The 24665-nt window shown below is 44.6% G+C and overlaps 1 protein-coding gene across 6 annotated transcripts in view; it reads left to right on the top strand.

Annotated features, from left to right (window-relative positions):
• Positions 1-16507, top strand: part of Kcnk2 (potassium two pore domain channel subfamily K member 2) — a 200398-nt gene extending 183891 nt beyond the window's left edge. For 4 of the 6 annotated variants that reach the window (XM_021197378.2, XM_021197377.2, XM_021197376.2 and 1 more), the window contains one exon: positions 14344-16507. In XM_021197378.2, coding sequence (XP_021053037.1) covers positions 14344-14661 — 318 coding nt within the window. In that variant the 3' untranslated portion in view covers positions 14662-16507. The remainder of the gene's footprint in view (positions 1-14343) is intronic. The other 2 variants (XM_029539109.1, XM_029539111.1) reach the window with 1 other exon arrangement.
• The last annotated feature ends 8158 nt before the right edge of the window (positions 16508-24665 follow it).

The following is a 24665-nucleotide window of genomic DNA, read 5'->3' as shown; positions in this document are numbered from 1 at the left end:
CCTACCTACCTATCATCTGCCTGTTATGTACCTATCATGTATCTAGCCATTGATCTGCCTGTCTATCTCAGAAGCCATGGGTTGATATGAATATCTCCAAGTCCAATCTAATACAAGAGATTCTCGTTGTGTTTTCACCTTGACTCAAGGTGACTGTTGCTGCGATGAAACACCATGACCGAAGCAACTTGGGGAGCAAAGGATACCTTTGGCTTACACGTCCCTGTCCCTGTCCCCGTTCATCATCATCAGAGGAAGTGAGGACAGGAAGCCAAGCAGAGCAGGAACCTGGAGGCAGGAGCTGACGCAGAGGCCATGGAGGGGTGCTGCTTGCTCCTCATGGATTGATTAGCCTGCTTTCCTAGAAAATCCAGGACCACCAGCTCAGGTGTGACACCACCCACAATGGCATGGACCTGCCCCCATCAATCGCCAATTAAGAAAATTCCCTTCAGGCTGCCTAGAGGCTGCCTAAGTATGGAGGCATTTACTTAATTGAGGTTCCCCCCTTCCAGATGACTTTAGCTTATGTCAAGTTGACATAAAACCAGCCAGCACATGTCTTTCAATATCTCTACCTTGTTTCTTCTCTAGGGTGAAATACCCAATTTCTGTAGCTCTCACCTTCTGACTGCATCAGCCTCTTTATAGGCAGCCCGTATTGAATCGTCCTCGGTGCCACCTCCGCACGGGTGCCACACACTGCTTCATGTCCAGTCCTTTCTGCCAGCTCCTTCTGTGATTATCCTCCTTGGCTAGCTCAGACTGAAACCCAGCATGGGGCAGCCTCTTGGGTGGATGCTCCCCTCATGCAGGGGAGCCAAAGGACCCTCTTCAAACCCAGGGCCATGACGTTTACCTAATTCTCTTTCGCTTACCTGTTAGAGCCACACTGTGTAGGGAGGGGAGAAAAAGAGAAAAGGAAGAAAAATATGTTTAGCAGACTGCTTCCATATCCTTGTGGTGAACATAAAACCCTCTTTATAGAGCAGGGGTAATAAATTGTTATTAAGTCTAGGTTTTCTTAATATGTCTTGAGAAGGCATTATGTTCAATTTCATTCACATTGAATGGATTTATTTCAGAATGAAAGCCTCTAAATTTGAATTGGCTCCCTCACTGGGTCATTAAGTTTGACTTGGCCTTTTCTACAATCCCTTAAGAACACTGACAATGAAGGGAGCCCTGCCTCTGACCCCTCATTACCCCTTCCACCAGCTCACCACGATGCTGGCACAGCTTCATCATTGACTCACAGTTAGGCAAATAACTAAGCTCCATCATGTAACTGTGTAGACTTTTATAAACAGCACACAATTGATTTCAACCATTTTAAATATTTCTATATCCAAATTTGTACAGTGTAGTAAGATGTTATGTAAGCGTGACAGGCTCCCTAAAACAGGCTGCAACAGAAACCCCAATGCTAGAGCACCTGAGAGAGTTTCGAAGGTCTTCAGTATTAAGACCAAAACCCATGCTGTCATTCTCAGTCTTTATGCATGGCCCTCATATGTTTGCTGTTGAGGTGTTCAAGAATTACTAACTATGAAGGGTAGTTTAGGTTAAGGATACTTTATGAGTGTTACATAAACTCTCCTGAAGCAGTGGGGGCAGGATTGCATACCATTCTGTCAGGATGATGTGACGCTTAAGTATTCCTTTTAGGTTAGTTAGGGAGGGCTTTTTTAACCTGGTTGGTAAAGAGACAGTTTAAATTGCTCTTTTTAACAATGCTGTTCAGCAATAAAATGAAATGTCAATACTTCAGAAAGTGAATAAAGCTAATTGTTAGGAATTACATCTTGGCAGTCTCCGAAAATGGAACGCAAAGTAGGCTTCCGATTATTTTTACACAGTGAACCAGAGAGATGTTTTCAACCCAGCTGGCTGCTTTTAATATTTAACTTTCCTCGATACATTAAGGTCTGGGGACAGCTGAGTGCCGAGAAAAGCACATTACTTTATGATCTCACCATCTAAAGGAACAGGAGGAATTCTGGGAAGGCCTGGGGAACTCATTCCTGATAAGGAACAAAGTTTCCTTCATGTTCATTACCAAGTCCTAAGTGTTGGGCTTGAGAACTTTTCTAAGAGAAGAAGCTTGTGTTAGTTATTACATCTGTACCAACATCAAGGGCTAAAGCCATAGAAACAGAGCTAATGCCTAGAAGTATTGCCCAGCATTGAAATGGGTGCTGGCACCTGAACAGACCTCAGAATCACAGGGAGAAACTGCTCATCCTTGGCTGGTCCAGAAGAGGGACCGTCTGACCTGACATGCTGGTTGCTACTCAAAAATATCATTTGAGAAGCAAAAGCAAAACCAGTTAGGATACAACTTAGGTAACGCAGAGAACACTGTGTGGGGAAAAGATGTGTGGGGTGAATGTAGGAGACTGGAGGAAAATAAAAGAAAGAAGGGGAATGAGGAAAGAGAGGGTGAAGAGAGAGCACAGAAGGAGGGAGGGAAGGACATGGCCTTGGACATGGAACAAGCGCCAGAAGGCTCATCTTTAGAAGAGGGCCAGTTTGGAATATTGGCAATTTTGGATTTCCCTCTTCGTGGAACCCAAAAGATGGTAGAATCTAAAAGGTGGCAGAGGTTTGGGGAAGTGTGGAAGGAGGCTGGGACACTGAAGCAGAGAACTCTGTGAGGGAAGCACAGAGGCTGTGGTGACATGGTTGAAGTGGGGACAAAGTTTGGATGTGTTTTGAGGTTGAGTGGACAAAATGAAGGTACTCACTGTTAAAATGATGTGAAGTTGGCTCCGAATCACTCAATTGTTATATAGTCAAGGTAAGTGTACAGTTTGGGGAGGGACTATTCTAAATTTGATAATTTTCCTGAGTTAATATAGAAGAACTAGACCACAGGGCTAAAATGGAGTGACTGTCGCTAAATCGCATTAAAAACAGGACTCATGAGTCAGCACTACTCAGTGCTGGAGAGTTTATGTGATGCCACCTGGGCCGAGGTCCAACAGTGTGATGCTGGTAGGCCATGCTGGTCAGAAAGACCATGACTGTTGCTTTGTAGGGTAGGTATTTTTCTATTAAATTTACCCTGGAAATGGCTATCTTACCAAAAATGAGGGATGTGGCTATGTCAGAGCAATTGCTCCCACGAGCATGTCCCTGCCCAGCGATGGCGAAGCAGAAGGAAGGGAAAGTCAAAGGATGGGGTGGGAATGTGTCCTTTCCCTAGACACATGGCTATACCGTTAGATGAGAATGCATAGACCTACCACCCCCTCTCAGAAACAGACTCAACTTTCTGCCTCTCAAAGATGGATTCCCAGACATAGATTCTGTACTCTTGGGGACTGTGCAGCTGGCACTTTGTAGAGTTATTTAGAAAATAATCTCTTTATACAAGTGTGGTCTTTTAAAAGACCACACTTCTCAGAAGTTTAATTTGAAAATCATTTCCAAGACTGGAAAGTTCCCTGAAACCGTACTGGGCTTCCTGCCTCCCAATGCAGACTGATGAGGCTTTGAGAAGTAGACCCATCTAGACAGCCACAAAAGTCTGGGCAAGGAATTTTTTTCACTGCACAGAGGGAAGGATAATAAATTGCATGAGGTACAGTTCAAAAATCTGGACTCAGACAGATTCAGTTATTTTTTTATTTACTTTATAACATTAAAAATTAAAGATTCCACCGAGCCACATTTGTGTGCATTGATATCCAGGTTGAATAGGTTCCCAGGGACGACGACGTCTGCTTCTGAAGCTCAGGCTTTACAGAGCAAAGGAGAAGCATCCCAGAACCCTCTGTTCGCAGCTGGCTCTGCAGTATATGTCATCCGACAGATCCTGTCACCAGTGGATGATAGGAGAGAACAAAACACTACACCAAAATGTTTACATCTTCCAAAGAGCAACATAAATCCCAACACTTAGTGCATTAATAGGTGCCCAGTGGTTAGAATCCAGTTACCATGTCATATACATATGATATGTTTGCTTATATGCATTCATTATCATATATGGTAATATTTAGTTATGAAACAATTTTACTTAACGCTTAACCCCATCATGGTAGTAGAAAATAGTTTCTACAGGCAACGGGCCTCTCAAAACACAGTTGCATCTTACAGGTTTTACCGTTACTGTGTTTACAATATGACATCTTACACATTTAGTTTTTTTCTCTTTGCCAGAAACTCTTGATCGGAATATGATTCTGTAAATTATTGGCCTTGGTCACCGGATATGAATAGTTTTGAAACTGTTAAAATTGGTTCTGATGCGTAGGTTGCATTGAGCCAATGAGTAGGACCCCGGGTTTCTAAGTTGCCGTGTCTTTGGGCTGTGCTAGTGTACACTGACTCAGAATGCAAATACCAACCTCAGGACGGAGGGCCCGGTGTTCCCGCAGGGGGATGTCTGTGTCGGGCAGCAGTCGGCAGCTTCTCACTAGTTCAGAGATACTCATGTTTCTGGCACATCCCCATCAAGGCGGGGAATGAGTGTACTTCTCTGAGTTACTGCTTTCTGAAGCACAGTTGGAGCTGTTGCCTTCTAGAGTGTTTGGGGGACAGACAGAAGGCTACAGGAGACAGAAGGCTGAGGATCAGGCTTTCACGGAGTCTGGTTCATCTGTGATGGGAGCCAGTAGAGTGATAAATACTCACACGCACAGGGACAATCGTCCTAAAATGATTTCTAAATTGTAAACATCTAAAAGAGCTGTAGAGCTGTCCTTTGTGCAGTCAGTCAGTCAGACAGTTTAGGAAAGTTACCTCCCACCCCAAATGATAAAACTATTGCAAGTGCTTGTTTTAAAATATATTGCTGCCGTTCGAAGGGTCTTCCTCACATTGTTTGGGACAACACAAAGAACCAGAAGTCATAAGCTCTGGACCACTGCTGCAGAGGCAAGCAGCCCAGGATTCTGTGAGCATGATGTTTTGGTGTCCTGAAAGGCCTTAGAGTCCAAACAAAGGCCTCTAGCTGTCAAGGGGGATGTTTAATTTCTAAAGAAATGAATCCCATGAGGACAGTATGCTAGTCACTTTTATCATTGATGGGACAAAATGCCTGATAAGAGACAACTGAAGGAGGGATGGATTTTTCTTGGATCTGTTTGGTGGGGGGAGGCACAGTTGTGTGGCTGTGAGGGAGGTGGTTCTGCATTGCTCCTACAATCAGGAAGCAGAGAGAGATTCGAGCCGGAGCCCATCTGGCTTTGTCCTCTTACCTTTTATTTAGTCTGTCCCCCCAAGTCCCTCCCATGATAGGAAGGATGGTTCCATCCACACACAGAATGGCTCTCCCTCTCTGGAAAAGCTCTGACAGGCCAATCGCTAGCCAGCACAGATGGGGAAGGCCAGAGTCTAGGATTGCTTACAAGGTATGGTCATGCAAGGCAGTCAGAGCTATGGAAATGGTAAGCTGAAGAGAGTGAGAGGAGTCGTCTATGCAGGCCAGGCATTCTGGCGGATAGAAACTTGGAAACAAGGTTTGAGGAGACATGCTGAGCCTTACCTATGCAGACCAGGCTAGGCATGAGTGCGTCTCACAAGCTACCTCTCCCTGTCGGGAGGAACAAGATGTCTTATCAGCTGAGGAAACAGACTCCCTTTGACCTGATTATGTATAAAGAATCTTGAAGACTGGCTTGCCATATGTTCGCCTGATTTGTCCAGCTGACACTGGCTACATTCTCAATGCATACACTCTTCCCAGAACTGGAAATACCCAACAGGACCCAGCAGTCAAAACCTGTCTCCTGCCATGAAGCCAGACAAGCAAATTAAAGCAACAATTGTAACAAGTTGTACCGAGAGTGTAGTGAGGGAAGAACGGAGTGTACACAGTGGCCCAGGAACAAACAGATGATCAAAATGGATTCTAGGGGAACGGCTTGGTGAGGACGTTCAGTTCCCTGCCAGCAGAACCTATCCCAGAGGAATAGGGAAACATTATTGTCTGGACCGAGAGATTGGCAAGCAAGCATAGTCTGCTCACGGAGCTGAAAGAAGTATACAGAGAGCTCCTGCAGGCAGAGCTGGGGACGGCAGCTGTTTAGACCTGAGCCTGTAGGGATAGGCAAACCTCAGATCGCATGAGATCCTCCGATATGGTGGAATAGTACAGAAGGTTATGGTTGCTGCATGGAGGCTGTGTTTGAGGAACAAGGAGATGCTAGGAGATTCAGTGTGGTTTGGGTGAGACAGCACAGTGGGGCGGATGGCTGAGAAGGAGCTGAAAGGGAAGGGTGGCTCTGCAGGAACAGATGTGAGACCGGGTGCGAGGAAGAGGGATGGGTGATGATGTTTGACTTGGGCAGCTCAGTGGCTGCAGGGACTGGGATGGCGTGGAGCTTCAAATGCCAGGCTTCAGAAGTTCAGCAGTATCATCAGGGAGACCTGGAGCTTGCGGTGCCCTCGGGTCATCCAAGTGAGATGCCCTCTGAGCAGTCAGTTAGATACTGTGGGTTCAGGAGTGACCTGACCTAGAGATATGGATAAAAGAGACATCAGGAAGTATGGACGTACATCATTGAGATCATTGACAAACGGAAAGACATGGTCACCTGGAGGCAGGAGAGAGAGAGAGAGAGAGAGAGAGAGAGAGAGAGAGAGAGAGAGAGAGAGAGAGAGACCCAAAGCCAGAGGCACAAAGCAAGTTAGAGGGAAATAAATGGAAAGGAACACAAATTAGCTAGGGGAGTACCATTCTGAACTGTTGCCACACTGCCATGACAGTGCAGAATTGAAACTGCAGCAGACCAGGCAGCTACGACATTTGCAAGTGTGGGATCAGGTAAGTTTAGGACAGGGGGATGGTTTAGTGACAGAGGTTGGTTACCCCCATGGTCTGTGAGGAAGGGACTGTGTGCTACCCACTTACTGCCCTTGCTGTTGTCAGTCGGAGACGATGAGAGTTAGAGAAAAGCTTGAAACATGTGGGATCCAGGAGAAGACTCTTCAGGAAATGCCCAGGCTGAGGAAATCCATGGTAACCACTCAGGACTACTGTGTGCTGTCTGTTTGGTCATTATGTGATGAACACTGCTATGTCAAAGGGAGAGGAAATGCTATAGAAGCCAGCATGCTCAACCTGTGGGTTGTCACCCCTTTGGGGATAGAATGACCCTCTCACTGAGGTCACATATCAGATATTTATATTATGAATCATAACAGTGGCAACTTTATAGTCATGATGTAGCAACAAAAATAATTTTATAATCTGGGGTCACTACAACATGAGGAACTGTATTAAAGGGTCACAGCATTCTGAAGGTTAAGAATCACTGATTTAAGCTGCTATACGGTTTTTAAAAGTAAAATCCAACAAAATAAAGCCAACTTAATGTGTGATGATTCGTGGTAATTTTCCAGGAGGTTATAGCTAACAGAATTTCAGAGAAAAAATTTTAATGTTCTAGCAAACATCAAATTTTGGTGCTTTGAACATTTTAAAATGTTTTATTTATTTTACGTGTGCGGGTACTGTGCCTGCCTGCATGCATGTGCACCCCGTGAGTTTAGTGTCCGCAGAGGTCAGAAGAGGCCCCCAGATCCCCTGGACCTGGAGTTAGAGATAGCTGGGAGCAGCCACGTTGATACTGAGAAGGAAACCTGGCTCTGCCACAGGAGCAACAAGTGCTCTTAGCTGCCGAGCCACCGCCCAACTCCAACATTTCTTTCTTAAAGTCTTACTTTTTTCTAACAGAGCACATTTACTTCTTTTTTGTTGTTGTTGTTTGGTTGTTTGGTTGGTTGGCTTTTGGTTTTTCGAGACAGGGTTTCTCTGTGTAGCCCTGGCTGTCCTGGAACTCACTTTGTAGACCAGGCTGGCCTTGAACTCAGAAATCCACCTGCCTCTGCCTCCAGAGTGCTGGGATTAAAAGCGTGCGCCACCACGCCCGGCTTACTTCTTGAATATATGGCTTGATGGGTATTACACTGCACACTTTAGGACACTGTGTTATTCAATGGTTACTGAGTAGTTGTGAGGGCTGTATAAAATTGCTGTTTATTTTTTTCTTTCTTAAAGAAATGGGAACAAATTAATAATCTTCTTAAGGAATGGGGATACTTTTTCTTTCCTGCACATGCCTTGATTTAGTTCTTGAGGAACTTATCTTTTTCTCCATATTTTTGAGCATGAGGTTTGGCAGTTTTGTTCCTAAAGATGATACAGTGGAAATAGACACAATTAAGAGGGAACATAGGCTATGAATAGCCCAAGGGTATAATTTTATGAGTTGATACACTGTTTCCTTTAGGGGACTCAAGCCATACCAATAACATCACCAGCTGTAGGGTGTTTCCATCTAGTGTGACTTCTTTGTATTTCTCAGAAAGATTTGTAGCCTTAAAATTAATCTATAATGAAGATATCCTTGGGCATTATATCAACACCTGCCTCATTGTATTTACCAACCACAGAGTTCTTTGTATTCTAAGGATACTCTCACAGGCATGCACATGTGTGCGCGCTCATCTCTCCTGCTCTGTCTTCTGTTGCAGCTGATCTCTCTTGCTTTACACTAATGAATCTGATGCTCAAGAGTAGATGCTAACTGCCTGCCTATGGGCACGCAGGATATGATTATACATTGAGTCATTTCCTCATTTCCCTGTCCGTTTCTGACTTATCACATCACAGCTGAGATGCCTTACAGAGGTTGTTTGTTCACCATTGAGGATCCTATCGAAATTAGGAATATCACATTCTGCAGAGTGAGAAAAAATAACCTCCCATGCCAGAGGTCAAATGCAACTAAAGATAAGAGTCAAGCAGCCCAGGACTTGGACAGGCCGAAGCCTTTTGGCAGTTGCCATTTTCCCAACGGCTGCAAGACTCTGGCTTTGCAGAGAGTTCTCTGTCATGAGCAGCCCATGAGGCCTTCCTTGGTGACTTTGTGAAATCTGCTTCTTGAGAAAATTCAGGTAAAGTCCAAGGGACGTTTTATGCTTTCTCCGGATCTTTAAGACCCCTTCACTTTCAAGTTGCAATGAAGACAAAGTTGAGATATTTAGCTTTCTGGGGTTGGGGTTGGGGTGTCAAGAATCAGATCCTATTTCTGATGTGGAAAGGTGGAGTTTGTGTGTGTGTGAGTATGCAAAAAAGAAAAATAAATAGTGTGGGGCTGCCAAGAATCCTGTCTGCAAATGAATTCTCAGTAAAAGGAGCCATCTTTGTTAACACTGGTGTGAGTGTGTCGTATCCTAGAAGTTTATGTGGTGTGTATTTGTGCCGGCTGTCGCTCTTAGGATGCTGCTTTTTTTGGATTGTTATAGCACTGTATAGAGAAGGTTCTCCAACCAACAAAGAATGTTATCCTAAAGCAGCACTTGAGAAACACATGTGCAGTGACAGGTGGTAGAGTGAGGATTTGGACTTAGGGTTTGGTTCCCTAGTGAAATCAAACATAAAAAGAAACAAAACAAAAACAAAACCTCATGTCTGAAAAAGTGAAAGATAGTCTGTTTGTCTCTGCTTCTAGTTGCAGTGACAACCAGGGAACATTAGCAAGATGTGAGTCGGGAGGGTTGACTATGGGTCACTTCTTGCAGCCCTCAAAGGAAAGAGAATGCCACCTAGTTGCCCACTCTTGCATATGACATCACACACTCCATCCTGCCTGTCTCTTACTTCACTGCCTTCTGTGCTTCTGAGATAAAACATCTGAGAAAGCAGCTAAAAGGAGGAAGAGAGGAGGGTGGGAGACAGGGAGTGGGGAGGAAGGATAGGGAAAGTGAAGAAACTGGAGGGGAGGGGAGAGAAGAGGGGAGGGAAGAGGAGGAGAGGGGAGGGGAGGGGAGGGGAGTGGAAGGAAGGGAAAGAGAAGGGAGAAGAGAAGGGAGAAGAGAAGGGAGAAGAGAAGGGAGAAGAGAAGGGAGAAGAGGGGAGGGGAAGGGAGTGGAGGCAAAGAGAGGAAGGGAAGGGCTTGGAGGGAAGGGGAGGGCGGGGTAGTTTTCCTTGAGGAGTCCAGTTCAAGCAGGATACCTATCATGGCAGGGCAGGCACGACAGCAGGGTACCTGCCAGCTAGTCATATTGCACTGGCAGTCAGGAAGCAGAGAGTAGATAGGAAGTGAAGCCAGGCTCTGAAGGCTTAAGTCCCACCCGCAGCTCCATCTCTTAAGCTCCCAGGACCTTCCCAAACATTGCCACCATCTGAGGACCAAGTCTTCAAAACCATGAGCCCGTGGGGGGCATGGCACATGGAAGCCTTGACGCACCCAGCATGCTGAGGTGTGCTATGTCGCTGACAGAAACCAGGAGAGGAAAACAGGCGCTAACATGGAAAGGGGTCCAGACCAGTTTGAAATACAGACATTTGCAAAACAATTCATTTACAAGGCACTTTTTTTCCCCTTACAAAATATGGAAAAGGAAGAAAATAAGATTATCAAATACAGGGGGAGGAAAACCAGCAGCGTGTGTGGGCTTCCTGGTGTTAACTTTTATCACCAGTATGTCAGGCGGGGGGGGGGGGGCTTTATAGTGATGTGTTCATTTACCCATCAGACGTTTATTGAATGTCTGCTACATACTCAGTACCTGGTTTTAACCAGTAAAAAGATTAACAGTTGACTTTTGATATGCAAAGTCTAATTTTTTCAGTAAAATTTCCTTTAGGAGAGAGAGAGAGAGAGAGAGAGAGAGAGAGAGAGAGAGAACACTACCAAAGGAAGGGGAAGTGATCTTCTAGAAGGGTATCGACCTTTTGGAGTATGACAATAAGTTCCATGTCATATCTGATACTTTCGTCACTCATTTGGACAGAGAATGTAGTTTGGCTTGCTCAATTTATCATATGAAACTTCCTGCTAGGAAAAACTCATAAAGGAGTAGAGTCACCCTTGCTGTCCTTACTCTTGGATAATTGTGAAATAGAGCAGGCAAATTCCTCCATAAATTCATCAGCAGTAGGACAGACAGAAATAATTCTCATTTTATAACAAAATTCAAATTTTACACCAGGCCCAGCCAAGGGGCATGCTTATCATCAACCTAAAACTTGGGAAGGTTAAGGAAACACTGAGTTCCAGATTGGAAAGAGGATGTGTGCCGAGAACTTGCTCCAAACTTTTTTTTTTTTTTTAAACTTCTATTGGGATTTTGGCTATGAAACAAAGTTGGAAAATTGAGAAGTTAGAAAAAGGAAGCTATTTTACTCAAGATCTTACTGAAGGAGATGTTTAACCTTTAAGCTGTAATTTGTCTTTCAAATTAAGTCGGAGTTACAGAGAAAGCAGATCTTTTAACTTTTCCAGTTAAATGTAATATTTGAAACCCTCAGGACAGTGTTTGTATATCAAACCAGGCCTTTCACTCTGTCAGACAGGAGACCCTCAAGGCAAGAAGACAGTGTGAACTGTGACTTCTTGCACCATTATCCTGGGCAGGAAGGCACCTGGTTAAGAAATAGAAGCCCTACTATGAACCGTGGATGGTGATTTATCGCTGTGTGTGAGATTCATAGGGAACCAAATCTGAGCAATTGAATGTATCACCAGCAAACACTCCCTCTGCTCTGCTAGCCCAAGGGTATTCCTGTACTCACTTGCTTTCATTGCTGTGATAAACACCAAGACCAAAAGCAGTTTGGATAGTGAAGGATTTATTTGCCTTATTCCTTTTAGTCCACCATGAAAGGAATCAAAGGCAAGAACCTGGAGAAAGGAACTGAAGCAGAGACCGTGGAGAAATACTGCTTATTGGATTTCTTACTCAGCCTGCTTTCTTACAGCAGCCAGGACCACCTGCCTAGGGGATGGCACCATCCACAGTGGGCTGAACCCTTCCATAGCCACCATTAGTCAAGAGAATGCCCCACAGACTTGCCTACAGGTCAGTCTGATGAGGTGCTTTCCTCAAATGAGGTTCCCTCTTCTCGGATGACTGTAGCTTCTTTCACGCTGATCTCTCCCCAGATCAAGGTTAAATGTAGTCATCTGCTCTTAGCTGAGAGGGAACCATGCCTGGCAGTCCCCACCTGCAGGTTCAACCGCTGTCCTCTGAGCACCTCTTTGCTTACTGTCCCAGAGGTAACCATAGGTTTGATCTCAACTGCATTCGCCACAGAGTCCTCACCTTTCCAGTTTGGCTCCCCACCTCACCCCACCAGTGGCAGACCAAGATAGCAGATGATTGTTTCTTTTCTAAAATCCATTTTATTTCATATTTGTTTGTGTGTATGTTTTGATCAAATCCACTCTGTTTTCCTCCGAGTTCACCCCATGACTTTCACATCCAATTAATATCACGTGCTCTTATGTTTAAGCACATAGCTTGTGCTACTTGTATGCACATAGATGTAGGACTGTCTACATGGGTTGCCTCTCAGCGGGGCATATCCCTGAAGGACATTGACTCTCCTCTTATTCACCAGCAGCCATCAGTCTCTAATCAATCAGTCTCTAATCAATCAGTCTCTAATCAATCAGTCTCTAATCAATCAGTCTCTAATCAATCAGTCTCTAATCAATCANATCAGTCTCTAATCAATCAGTCTCTAATCAATCAGTCTCTAATCAATCAGTCTCTAATCAATCAGTCTCTAATCAATCAGTCTCTAATCAATCACTCCTCAGTTAGGAATAGGGATGGGACTCTGAGAGCCCCTCCCCACTCCTTGCTGGGTTTCAGGCTGGCTTGACCATGCGCAGGTCTTGTGCTGCGTCCCAGCTGCTCTAACTTCTGTGTGCCCTGTATATACTGTTGTGCTATAGGTACCTCTACCCCAGCTCTTCCTGTCTTTCCACCCCCTCCCCTCCCTTGGAAGGAGGGGTGTGGTGTAGATGTTTGGACAACACAAGGAGGAGATTAAAGAGCTCTTAAAGGTGTGTGTGTGAAAACGGCTCATCTGTCATTTACCACAGAGGGTATTAATGTTCCTATGATGTTTTTGCCCGTCTATGCATTGATATCTATGACCTGGTACACACACATCAGATTGTAGTAAATATCTTTATCCATCCTTATTCAGAAAAGCATGGGAATGTAGATCCATCAATTAACTTTCCCATGTCAGCATTGAAAACATAAGTCAACATCTAAAGACAAAACAAAACAAAACTTCTGTTATTTGCTTGCCAGGCGAGAGAAGACAAGGTGACAAGGTAACATAAGCCCCACGTGACCATCCAGGAAGGTGAGGTCAAGCGGAGGAAAGCGTCCTGTTATAACCTCCCCTGAAAACAGTTGTTCCCTATGATAAAGCGTGGCTTGTTTACAAGGGACCATGGAGTCCTTCAAAGATTAGTGGTCCTCTTTCTATTTTAGGATACAAAAGTGTGTATCTGCCTTTCGAAGGCCTGCGAGTGGCTTAGGTCATGGAGTGGGTTCTTGGGTTTGTATGTGCTCAGAATCATTTCTATAGATCCTTGTGGTTAGTGGAGTTGGTAGCCTCAGCCAGAGTGTTAGGTTGACACTTGTGTAAGTGTTGGTGGATTAGGCCAAATGGCTTCTGTCCTTCCACGGGTACTCATTGGAGGGACTGCCTTGAAACTCATGGTTCCTCAAGCCAACCTCAGAACAGATTTGCCAGTTTATTTCTCTTTGTTCTCCCCAATACAGAAATAATGTCTCTTCTGGTTCATTGGGGCACTGAGAATCCCTAAGTGGCAACATTTGCCGGCTCTGAACCCTGGGTTGCATCTCAAGCTAACAGCAGCAGCACACCTACCAAGTCGCACCCAGGTCACCCAGGCTAACACCTCATTCTCTTCCTCAGTCCTGTTGCCTCGACAGTGACCCTTTCTAAGTCAAAGTCCTTGAAGCTTCAGGAAGACGCAAGCAATAGATGACATCCTGAAAATTTAGGGACACATTAAGAGATTTCCTTTTTATAGCATTTGAAATGTCTTTATGCCTGTGTGAGTGTGGTGGTGGTGGTGGGGGTGTAGGGCAGATGTCAACCTCAGATGTTTCTCAGGTGACATCTATTTTAATTGATTAGTTGATTAGTTAATTAATTAATGAGACAGGGTCTCTCGATGGCCCAGAGCTCTCAGCTAGGTTAGGCTGGCTGGCCAGTAAATCTAATCAATCCACCTGCCTCAGCCTCCACAGTTCTTGGATTACAAGTCAAGCATTCCCCACTGTACCTGACTTGGCATTTGACATTTCTGTGAAGGGCACTATTGCGCAAAAATAGGTGTGGCTAAGGCCTTATAAATATAATTTTATTTCTCAAGTTTGTGTTCATAATATTTTAATCCCTGTGTAGGGATTAGCCTCTGTATGGCTGCAAATCACAGTCACTGTGAGAACATAGACAACCGCTCAAACGGTCCCCCAAATGGAACAGGAATCACACAAGATGTAGCGCTGATGTTCATGGCTTCTCTGTTTTTGACCTCCATGCTCCAGGTGGGAGAGTTCAGAGCGCATGCCGCTGAGTGGACGGCAAATGTCACGGCCGAGTTCAAGGAAACGAGGAGACGGCTGAGCGTGGAGATCTACGACAAATTCCAGCGCGCCACATCCGTGAAGCGGAAGCTCTCTGCCGAGCTGGCGGGCAACCACAACCAGGAACTGACTCCCTGTAGGAGGACCCTGTCTGTGAACCACCTGACCAGCGAGAGGGAAGTCCTGCCTCCCTTGCTGAAGGCTGAGAGCATCTATCTGAACGGTCTGACACCGCACTGTGCTGGTGAAGACATAGCTGTCATTGAGAACATGAAGTAGCCCTCCCTAGGAAGAGTCTGAGGTGGAGCCGTAGGGAAGGGCTTCTCTAGGCTCTTTGTGACGGTTGCTGGTAGCATTTAAACATTGTGCATGGTGAGCTCAAAGGGAAAGCAAATAGATAACACCCATCTGGTCACCTTACATCCAGGGAGGGTGTTGTCCCGAGGCAGCACTCTGAGGAGGCTGTGAGCCGACCACTGAGTGCTGAGTGATGGACAGGCAGTGTCTGATGCCTTTTTGGGCCCAGACTGTTTCCCCCTCCCCTCTCTCCTAACGTGCCATAAGGCCTCTGAATGAATCTGAATGCTTTGCTGGTCATGTAGATTGGAGGGATCAGCCCTTGGTTTCTCATGGTTCACCGAACTGAGCCTGGATACTGACCACTTAGGGATGACAACATTTCTTTTTGTAAATGGCGAGAAATTCTTACGCAGCCTTTTACCTAAGAAATTTTCTGCCAGTGCCTTATCTTATGAAGAAACAAGACCCTTTCTGGTGGGCTTGTGGTTCCTCCCCTCCCCGCCCTCCCCCTGGGCTCACCTCTCCCCTCCCCTCCGAATACCTTATTGTGTTGGAAGCAAGGTGTGGCTTGATGGAAGAAACAGATGCCAACCGCAGACACAGAAGCAACATGGAAGCTCTGGCGTCACGGGCACTGCAGAGAAGGGAGGTCAGAGAAGGCCCCTCTGAGTATTTATTTGACCGGGGTACCCATGGTACAGCTATATATATGTACAGAGTAATAATTCCCAGGCCAGTAACCTTGGCTGCTTCCACATGGCCCCCCTTTTTCCCTGGCAGTATTTGAAGTTTATCATTTATTAATAACTAGTCATTTTTAAAGGCAGAAGAAGACATGAGCACATACATCTGTAATCTAAGTGATGTGATAAGAAAACTGTTCAGACTGGTATTACAAGGTGGTCTCAGACAGTCGGTATGGATTCATTCTGATGAGAAGAAAACAGTGAGACCACGTGTCATGCGCATGAGCTCATACACAGCTCACTGTCAGCTTGGATCAGTCCGTGAGGTACAGCAGGCTTACACACTTTTATTTTCTTAAGTGGTTCTTGCCAAACTGGAGGGAGGTGCGATGCCCTTCAGAAGGGGGCACAGCCCCAGCCAGCCGAGGGTCCCTCTGTGGTCATGACTGGGTGTGAGCACAGATGCTGGACTTGGGATCACTGTGAGTTTTGCACATGGAGAGATACAGACTGCTGGCCTACGTCATCTCTAACACTAGAGAAAATGCCGAGTAGCACAGTCTAAATCCCCCGAGTTACTTTTCGTTTAAGATAAGAGAAGGCTGGTAATTCATTTAATTTAAATATATATCCTAAAATTCTTTTTTGGATGTTTCAAGATTCAGAAAAAGTTCAGTCCCTGCACCTAGCAAACCGCTCCCCTTCCCTCTGTGCCCGTACTTACATCTACTGAACACTGTATACATAATTTTTAAATTTTTAAAGCACAGAAGAAAAATGATTCTTCTACATGTAATCACAAAACTGATTTCTTTCTCTTCTGGGGGAGGTTTGGGCTTACATGAACATGTGGCATTCAGAGTAAAGTCTTAAGACATAAACCCAGGATGTTTAAAAACACGAAAAGATTCCTATTTTCCAAAATTTGAATTTAAGCTATAAATGTAAATATATCCAGTTCGCTTGCAGAGAGTACTTTTATAAACCTATGAAGATTCTAACCAAAATTTTAGAATGTCGGGTTCCTTTACAAAGAAAGCTCCACCCATCTCCTGAATAGCCCTCTGAAAGCTGACACGGTGGGATGTACCACATATAAACTGTGAACTGGAGGACAAATAAAGTTTGTAATTAAAATCGGCTCTTTCCAAATCTCCTGTTTGCCCTGAGATTTTCCATCTCGTTTAAGCCTCGCTGGACTGAGGGGGGGGGGTGGCTTTTCTACTGAATGATGTCATTTCTTTATCCATAATAGCCAAGAAATTGTGTGGGGATGCCCTTGTTGGTGATGGAACCTGAGGCCTTGCACACGTGCACATGGTAGGCAAAGGGCTACACTGCTAACATTTGCTTCGTTTAATTTTAAGATAGAGTAGCACAGGCTAGCTCCTACTGTGTGAGTTTCTCAGCCTACCTCTAGAGTGTGGGAACTAGAGGCATGTGCTACCACGTCTGTTCTTCTGGAAGTATTTATGATGCTTAATACTGCTGCTTTTAAATACAATATGTGCACAGCAGTCTTTAGAGGCAGTTGGTCCAAAGCAAATAGGCTGCAGTTTGTAGAAGGTGATATTTGAGCTATCATCGCATTCTAGATTATTTGTGCATGTCTTATCACATATGCAAACCATTTCACCGTTGTTAGAACTCGCCTTGACCCTGGCACCGTCTGGATAATAAACACAGACGAGCCACTATACCTGAGTAGTGCTAAAGCTGCCATCCAATCATCTAGACTTTCTGCCCCGAATACTGAGTACTTGCCATTTCCCTTTTCCCTTTCTTCCCTTGAAGCAGTACTGGGGATAAAGCCTGGGGCCTTACATGCTGGGTAAGTGCTCTACTGCTGAACCATAACTCCAGTCCTTTTCTGTTTTCTTACAGCGTCACATTAAGTTGCCTAGACAAGACAGATATGCAATACCATGCACTGATGTATAGACTGATTCTGTATACATATCTGAAAACTGGATCTGACACCTGTGGTTTGCATATAAATGCCCCCTCTAGGTGCAGGTTTGTGAACACCTGGTCCCCATGATGATGCAGCTTGGGAAGGTTGTGGAACCTTTAGGTGATATGTCACTTGTCCCTTGGGATGGGCTTTGGGGTTTTATAGTCTGGTCCCTTGTCTTGCTTGCTCTGTGTCTTAAGTGGGGATGACATGTGACCATCTGGCTTTCTGCACCTGCTACTGTGTCTTTCCACCAGGTCTGCCAGCCAGGATGGGCTCTACCCCTCAGGTACTGTAAGCCAAACAAACCCTTTGTCCCCTAAGGTGCCTTTGGTCAGGGTGTGTTACAGCAAAGCAAAAGAAGCAAACGCACACATTACATCTGGATGGGGAGGATCCGTCACTCAATTGGGATCACCTTTATTTTCCCGACCTTTGTTTCCTTATTCTTCTATGAAGAATGCTGTTAAGAATTTTTGATATAACCTTGATTTTTCTAGTGAGGGGTTTTTCTGCTGGATTGGTAATAAGAGTACAGGTTCTATCCTGGAGGATATTTGGAAAAAGAAATTTAGTTCTGAAATAAAGGTCAGAAATTCCTAGGACTTTACTCTTGAACCTGGGTGCTGGGTGATGTTCTTTGCCTAAAGCTTCAGCTACTAAAGGATAAAATGATTCCTTTGGAGTTCTTTTAGTTTGGTTGCACACATTTTTAATCATTGGTCCATGGTTTACGGTGCATGCCCCCTCTTTTAATTCTGTAAAGTGTGAAATATCTGAAGCTCAAAGGGACTCAAATATGTGTCGTGGCACCTGGGGTAAAGGGGTAAGGGACAATGTGAAAGGCGTTGCATGTCTTTCTCAAATTCCAAGATATAGATGACCCAGAAAGGAGATCAAATCCCACTGAATTCCATGTCACAGATAAACCAGTAGAATTGTCTTGATTCTCTAGGCTATATGTTTAAAGGGACAAAGTTCAGATGAAATGCCCAAGCTCAGGTCTAGACACACCGGAGGCCTGAGACTGCGGTGCAGTGTTCACTGTTCAGTTTTATTCTTCACATTTCTTTAAATTTTTGCTGTTCTTATAAAATTCATTATATAGTTATAGTAGTTTTCACTTATTAAGGTAGGGATATGAATTTGTGGGGAGTGTTTATAAAGATGCCTATTTGAGTCTCCAAATTATTAAAGTTAATATTCTCATGTGCTAAACTGTGTTCTGAGAAATAATTTATAGTGGCATCACTGACCTGAATGTGTCCAGGCACACTTTCCAGGGTAACGTGGTGATACCTGTCTACTTGGTAGGAACTTTGGAGGGTGACACCACTGCTTTACAAGGCCTTTGTCATAAGGCCTTCCTGTCCTTGTCACCACACCCCACCTCAGATGTTTGTCTCTCTTCCATGATATATCCCCACATAAGTCATAACTGATCCCTCCTGAAAGATGGGAGTGTAAGAACATAGTGTTAGGATCCATCTGCTTTCTGTAAGTCTCTGAAAGACATTTCCAGGTCAGGATTTTTCACCTTGGAAATGACTTTACATCATGGGGGTCTTAGCTGTGTGCACCACACACATCCTGCTTCTTACCACTCCCCTGCCTCTTGCCTGGGAATCAGGGAGTGGAGATACGAGCTCCGTTGTGAAGTTTCCCTTCTCAGCTAGATGTGAGCCTTTTCGGCTCTGACCCTCTTCTGAGACCCTGCCATACCGTCTGTCGCTGGTGCTTTTGGGCTGAACTCTCCTCAGAGCTCTGGTATGCTGTTACCAGTCTGTCTGTCTGTCTGTCTGTCTGTCTGTCTGTCTGTGGCATTAGTAATTCTTATAAGAAACTCATTATTTCCCAGTGGTAGGCATTTCCTTGAGCTCCACTCCCACCCCATCCAGGACCTGACGGATGGTATCAAAGGTGGCCTGGGCTGTTTTGACTCAGTGCTGCTGTTCACTAGCCTTGGTGTTTTGTGATTCCACTGTACATAACCCCATGCATTATCTCCCAAGTATCTACAGAAAGCATCCACATTCCGTCAGGCATGACCCCATTTACATTTTTTTAATTGGGTCTGGTTTTTCTCTCTGATGCATTTCTGACTTCATCTAACTCCCCCTGGCAGGCCTTCATTCTGTCTACTTGGCTCTCAGACCTGATGTCTCTCTGGAATTCACAGCCTTCTAGGCTACTCATTGGCTGTCGTGACTTGTAAAATGTATCTGGTATCTAAGACTCCCCTCTTCATTCCCTGGATGTGACCCCCGGCTACTGTTATCTATTTTGGAGAGTGGTTATCTTCAGACCCAGCAAATTGTTCTTGCTGTCAATTTTTTCTCTTCCTTAGCTCCATATCCACCCACTTCTAAACTCCCCTGATTCACACGCAAAGGACATCTGGTAAATATTCAGATACAGCCACTTTAGGCATTACTATGTTTCTTCCTTTACTACCTGGTTTTGTGTTGCTAGTTCTTGTCTGTACTGGTGGAGTGGCCGCTTTAGCATGCAAACTCGATCATTACAATCTCCAGTTCTAATTCTTACCTGCCTTTTATCATTTTAGGGGTAAGACCCTGTCACATGATGCAGTCTTACTCTGCTCCACATCTCCAGATTCCTCAGCATCAATGCACCTCTCTCCAGCCCATCCTTCTGCATGCCAGCCTTCTGCATGCCAGCCTGTCTCAAGCTTATGAAGATGCTGTCTTTGTCAGGGGTGTCCACTCCTTTTTGACTTGGTGGTGATTTTTAACTGAACAGATCTGTAAGCATTCCTCAGAGCCTGGATGCAGTGTCACTTTCTCAGATGCTCTTTCAAGTGCCTTTGTGACACTCTCTGTCCGAGTCCCCCCTCTCTGAACCAGCCATTGACCACACAGTCATCACTTTTGACTTGTTATGTAGATCTCTCTCTCTCTCTCTCTCTCTCTCTCTCACACACACACACACACACTCATACACTCATACACACACTCACACACATGTACATACATGCACATGCACACACACATGCATACCCACATGCACACACACATGCACACACACACTCACACATACTCATACACACACTCATATATACATATGTACGTATGCACACACACACATACACACATGCACACACACATGCGCACACACACACATACTCATACACACATACACTCATACACACACACATATGTACATATGCACATGCGCACAAACACACACTCACACATGCACACACACTCACACATTCACACACACTCACACATATGCACACTCACACGCACATACACATGCACACAAACGCACACACAAACACAGATACCCTCCTCACTGAGGGACTTGTCATTTGTTTCTTATTACACATTAACTCCTATCAATAAGGGCTTTATTATTTTCCTTTCCTACTTTTGATTCATGCAACTTGTGATGACAACTTTTCAATTGTAATTTAATTTTGCAAGCCTGTCAAGGAATTAGCTTTTGAGCATATTTTCTGATACTAGTGGTAAGAGGTGGGTGCCTTTTATTAGCATTAGCTAAATGCATACTTAATATCCTTTCCAAACAAAATTTTAGGTTTTGTTTTTTTTTCATGCTTAAACATCTGGGAGTGAATCCAGTATTTGGCACACTTTAGTTATTTCTAACAGGGAGTTATTAGGCACTTGCAGGGTATGATTTTTAAATATACTCAGAATAAGTACTTCTCACTCAGTACATGGGTGAGTGGTGTAGGTGGTGTCCCCCCACCTTTTGCCTTATACATTAAGAGACAGTAACATGTTAATCATTCTGTACTGTCTACTTTGTCTAAACACCGAGCTAGACCTTTAAATCACGTTCACGTTAGACTTATGATTTGGAGTTTATTAAATATTTTTTAAACAAGCAGCAGTAAGTGGTATCTCTAGATCCATATTAAAACACAACCAGCCACCAAGTGTTTTATATCTGGGACAATGTGTCCTGAAGATGCTACCCATACATCTGATTAAGCTATCTGGATTTTGCCAGGCAGTGGTTTGCTCACACGTGAACCAAGCTGACTTTGGCATTACTGCGGTCTCTGGGCAGGTGACCCCAACATATGACTCACCCTTATGAAGAAAATGTGTGTTCAAAGTAACTATGACCTTGCTCCCATCAGCATTGATCATGAGCCTCCAATATGTCAATCACTAAGGGAATGAAACCACTCAGAAGACAGAGAGACAGGTGGCAGGAAGTTAGGGAGTCCCCGAGAGTCAGAAGTCCCCGAGAGACAGATCTGTGTGTGACCTATGCATGCATATAGGTTGGCAAGTTTCACAGTGGGTAAAATCACTTGCCTGACCACTAAATGCTATGGCTGCAACCCACATGGTAGCAGGAGAGAACTGACTCTCACAAGTTGTCCTTTGACCTACACATGTGCATCATAGCATGTGCTCATCATTATGTACTCATCACACACACATGCATGCACACATGCATGCACATACACCACACACAAGCACATGCACACACACATGCACACGATAGACGATAACACTCATACACAACACATATGCACATGCACACACACATACATGCACACACCATATACACACACATGCATACATGATAGATGATAGCACACATACACATGCATGATAGATCTTTGATAGATAGATAGACACAAAACAAAAATTGAACCACGGAGAGACTGGGTGATTCCAAAGCCTTAAACTGAGGTTAGAAGCATAAAAGAAGAGAAAGGTTTGAGAGACTGACATGTGAGGCATGTGAGGTAAAGGTACCTGGGAAGGTTACCAAAGGAGAAACTTCTTCCAGTCTTGTGTGGATTTGCTTCCCATCTGACTCACAATAGATAATACAGATCATCGAGGCAGGAAGAGCATTGTGTCACAAAGAGCTTCGGGCTGTGGCAGCAGGACCAAGAGGCTGCTGGCTCACAGCCCCACAGACAGGAAGCAGGACCAGGCTCTAGCCCTCCAGGCCAGCCTCCCCCACGACCTACTTCCTCCAGAGGGACTCTATCTCCCAAGCCTCCTCAAACAGTACTGCCATCTCAGGACCAGTTTTTCAAAACACATGAGCCAATGGTATGATGCATCCGAGCATGCACAAACAGCTAAAGTACTCCTGTGAGTCTGGGTCAGGGACATGGTGGGGGTGGGGGAGGAGAGGCAGGGGGGCAGGGTGAAGGGGATAGAATGGATGTATGAATCACTGAGTTTAGACTTCTTCACACTAATGATCATTGGTTGAAGCCAGTAGAGTTAACACTTTTAAACAAATGAGTGAGGGCTTGGGAGTTCAGTTCACACAGGGCAATTTGCTTTTTAAAGGGCAGATGAGAGGGCTCAACTAGTAAGAGTGCTTGTAGCTAAACCTGACAGTCTGCATGTTCAATCCTCAAGACAGGTGGAAGAAGAAGAGACCCACCTCCTGCAAACCATCCTCCACATACATGCTGTGCAATTATGTAACCACACATACAGTAGATAGATGATAGATAGATGGATAGATGGATAGATGGATGGATGGATGGATGGATGGATAGATAGATAGATAGATAGATAGATAGATAGATAGATAGATAGATAGATGGATAGACAGACAGACAGACAGATAGAGAGATGGATGGATGGATGGATAGATGGATGGATGGATGGATGGATGGATGGATGGATGGACAGACAGACAGACAGACAGACAGACAGATGATAGATAGATAGATAGATAGATAGATAGATAGATAGATGTAATAAGAGTGAAACAACTAAGTAAAGGACCACTTTAAATATGAACCATGTATTGGATGATATGTGTGGCTTGGGTATAGGTCTATAGCAAGTCCAAAATCCTCTCATAGGATGAGTGGAAGGTCATGCAACTTGCTCAACTCTTAACCAAGTAGCATTCGTGGTCTCACATGGTGGTGTGTGTCACTCTGAGGAATCTCGATGATCAGCAATCTTGACCAGCAAAGCATGCGTATGTGTGTGTGCATTGGTGTGTGTGTGTGTGTGTGTGTGTGTGCGCGTGCGCGCGTGCATGTGTGTGTGTGTGCATTGGTGTGTGTGTGTGTGTGCGCATTGGTGTGTGTGTGTGTGCGCATTGGTGTGTGTGTGTGTGTGCATGTATGTGTGTGTACATTGGTGTGTGTGTGTGTGCATTGGTGTGTGTGTGTGTGTGTGTGCGCACGCGCACACGTACTCACATGTGTGTGTGTATGTGTATGTATGTGTGAGAAGTTTCAGTGGCCCTGTCTACTATATTTGATACTGTTAATTTTATATATACTCCAGGACATCTTCTTTTCCTGGAACTAAAAAAAAATCTAGAAATAGCAAACAACCACAGCACAGACTCTTGTTTCTTCCTCAGCAAAATTGCCAGGGAAGGACCATCAGCCCAGTCACTAGTTTCTCTAAGTGACAGATGGGAACAATCAGAGCTGTCCCTAGCACAGCTCTGCACATGAGAAACTGCCCTCATGGGTGGCCAAACAGCTCCAGTCCCATCTTGGTATAGATGCTCCGTAGACACTGACGTGCTAATAAAAGGCAGAGATCTTTGTCTCCCCATGGGCAAGTCCTGCTACACCACATCCCTTCTTACGTCCTCTCCTGCTCCTTCATGTCTCATCATGCCCTCTCTCTTTATGCATGCACGTCCCTAAAGCTTACATTGGCCTGGATTGCAGGGCCTTGGGTTCTGTCTTAAAGATGGCTGAACTTAGTTTATATGAGTACTAAAGTGACACAATTCAGCCATTTTTTAAATAGGGAGTTGAAAGGAGCTGAAGAAGTTTGCAGCCCCAGAGAAGAACAATAATATGAACTAACCAGACCCTTAAAGCTCCCAGGGACTAAACCACCAACCAAAGAGTCACATGGAGGGACTCATGGCTCCAACTGTATATGTAGCAGAGGATGGCCTAGTTGTCATCAATGGGAGAAGAGGCCCTTGGTCCTGTGAAGGTTCTATGCCCAAGTATAGGGGAATGCCAGGGCCAAGAAGTGGGATTAGGTGGGTTGGTGAGCAGGAGGAGGGGGAGGGGATAGGAGATCTTTGGGGAGGAAACTAGGAAAGGGGACAGCATTTGAAATGTAAATAAAGAAAATATCTAATAAAAATAAATTTAAAAAGAAATTAAACAAACAAATAAATAAATAAATAAATAAATAAATAAGAAGTTGATGACTCTGATGTGGCTCTCAGTTTCTGGGCAGCCAAAGAGAAATATTTATCAGTGACTTAGAGCTCATGGCAGTGATGACAAAGGGTATACAGGTCTCCTAAGATCAAAGACAGAAGACAGAGTCCCAGGAATAGAACTTATCAGGGCTCACACAGGTAAGAGTCAT

Source organism: Mus pahari, chromosome 5 (genome assembly GCF_900095145.1).
Source record: "Mus pahari chromosome 5, PAHARI_EIJ_v1.1, whole genome shotgun sequence".
Taxonomy (NCBI): Eukaryota; Metazoa; Chordata; class Mammalia; order Rodentia; family Muridae; genus Mus; species Mus pahari.
The sequence above is the reverse complement of the archived record's forward strand: the minus strand, read 5'-3'. Positions and strand labels throughout refer to the sequence as shown.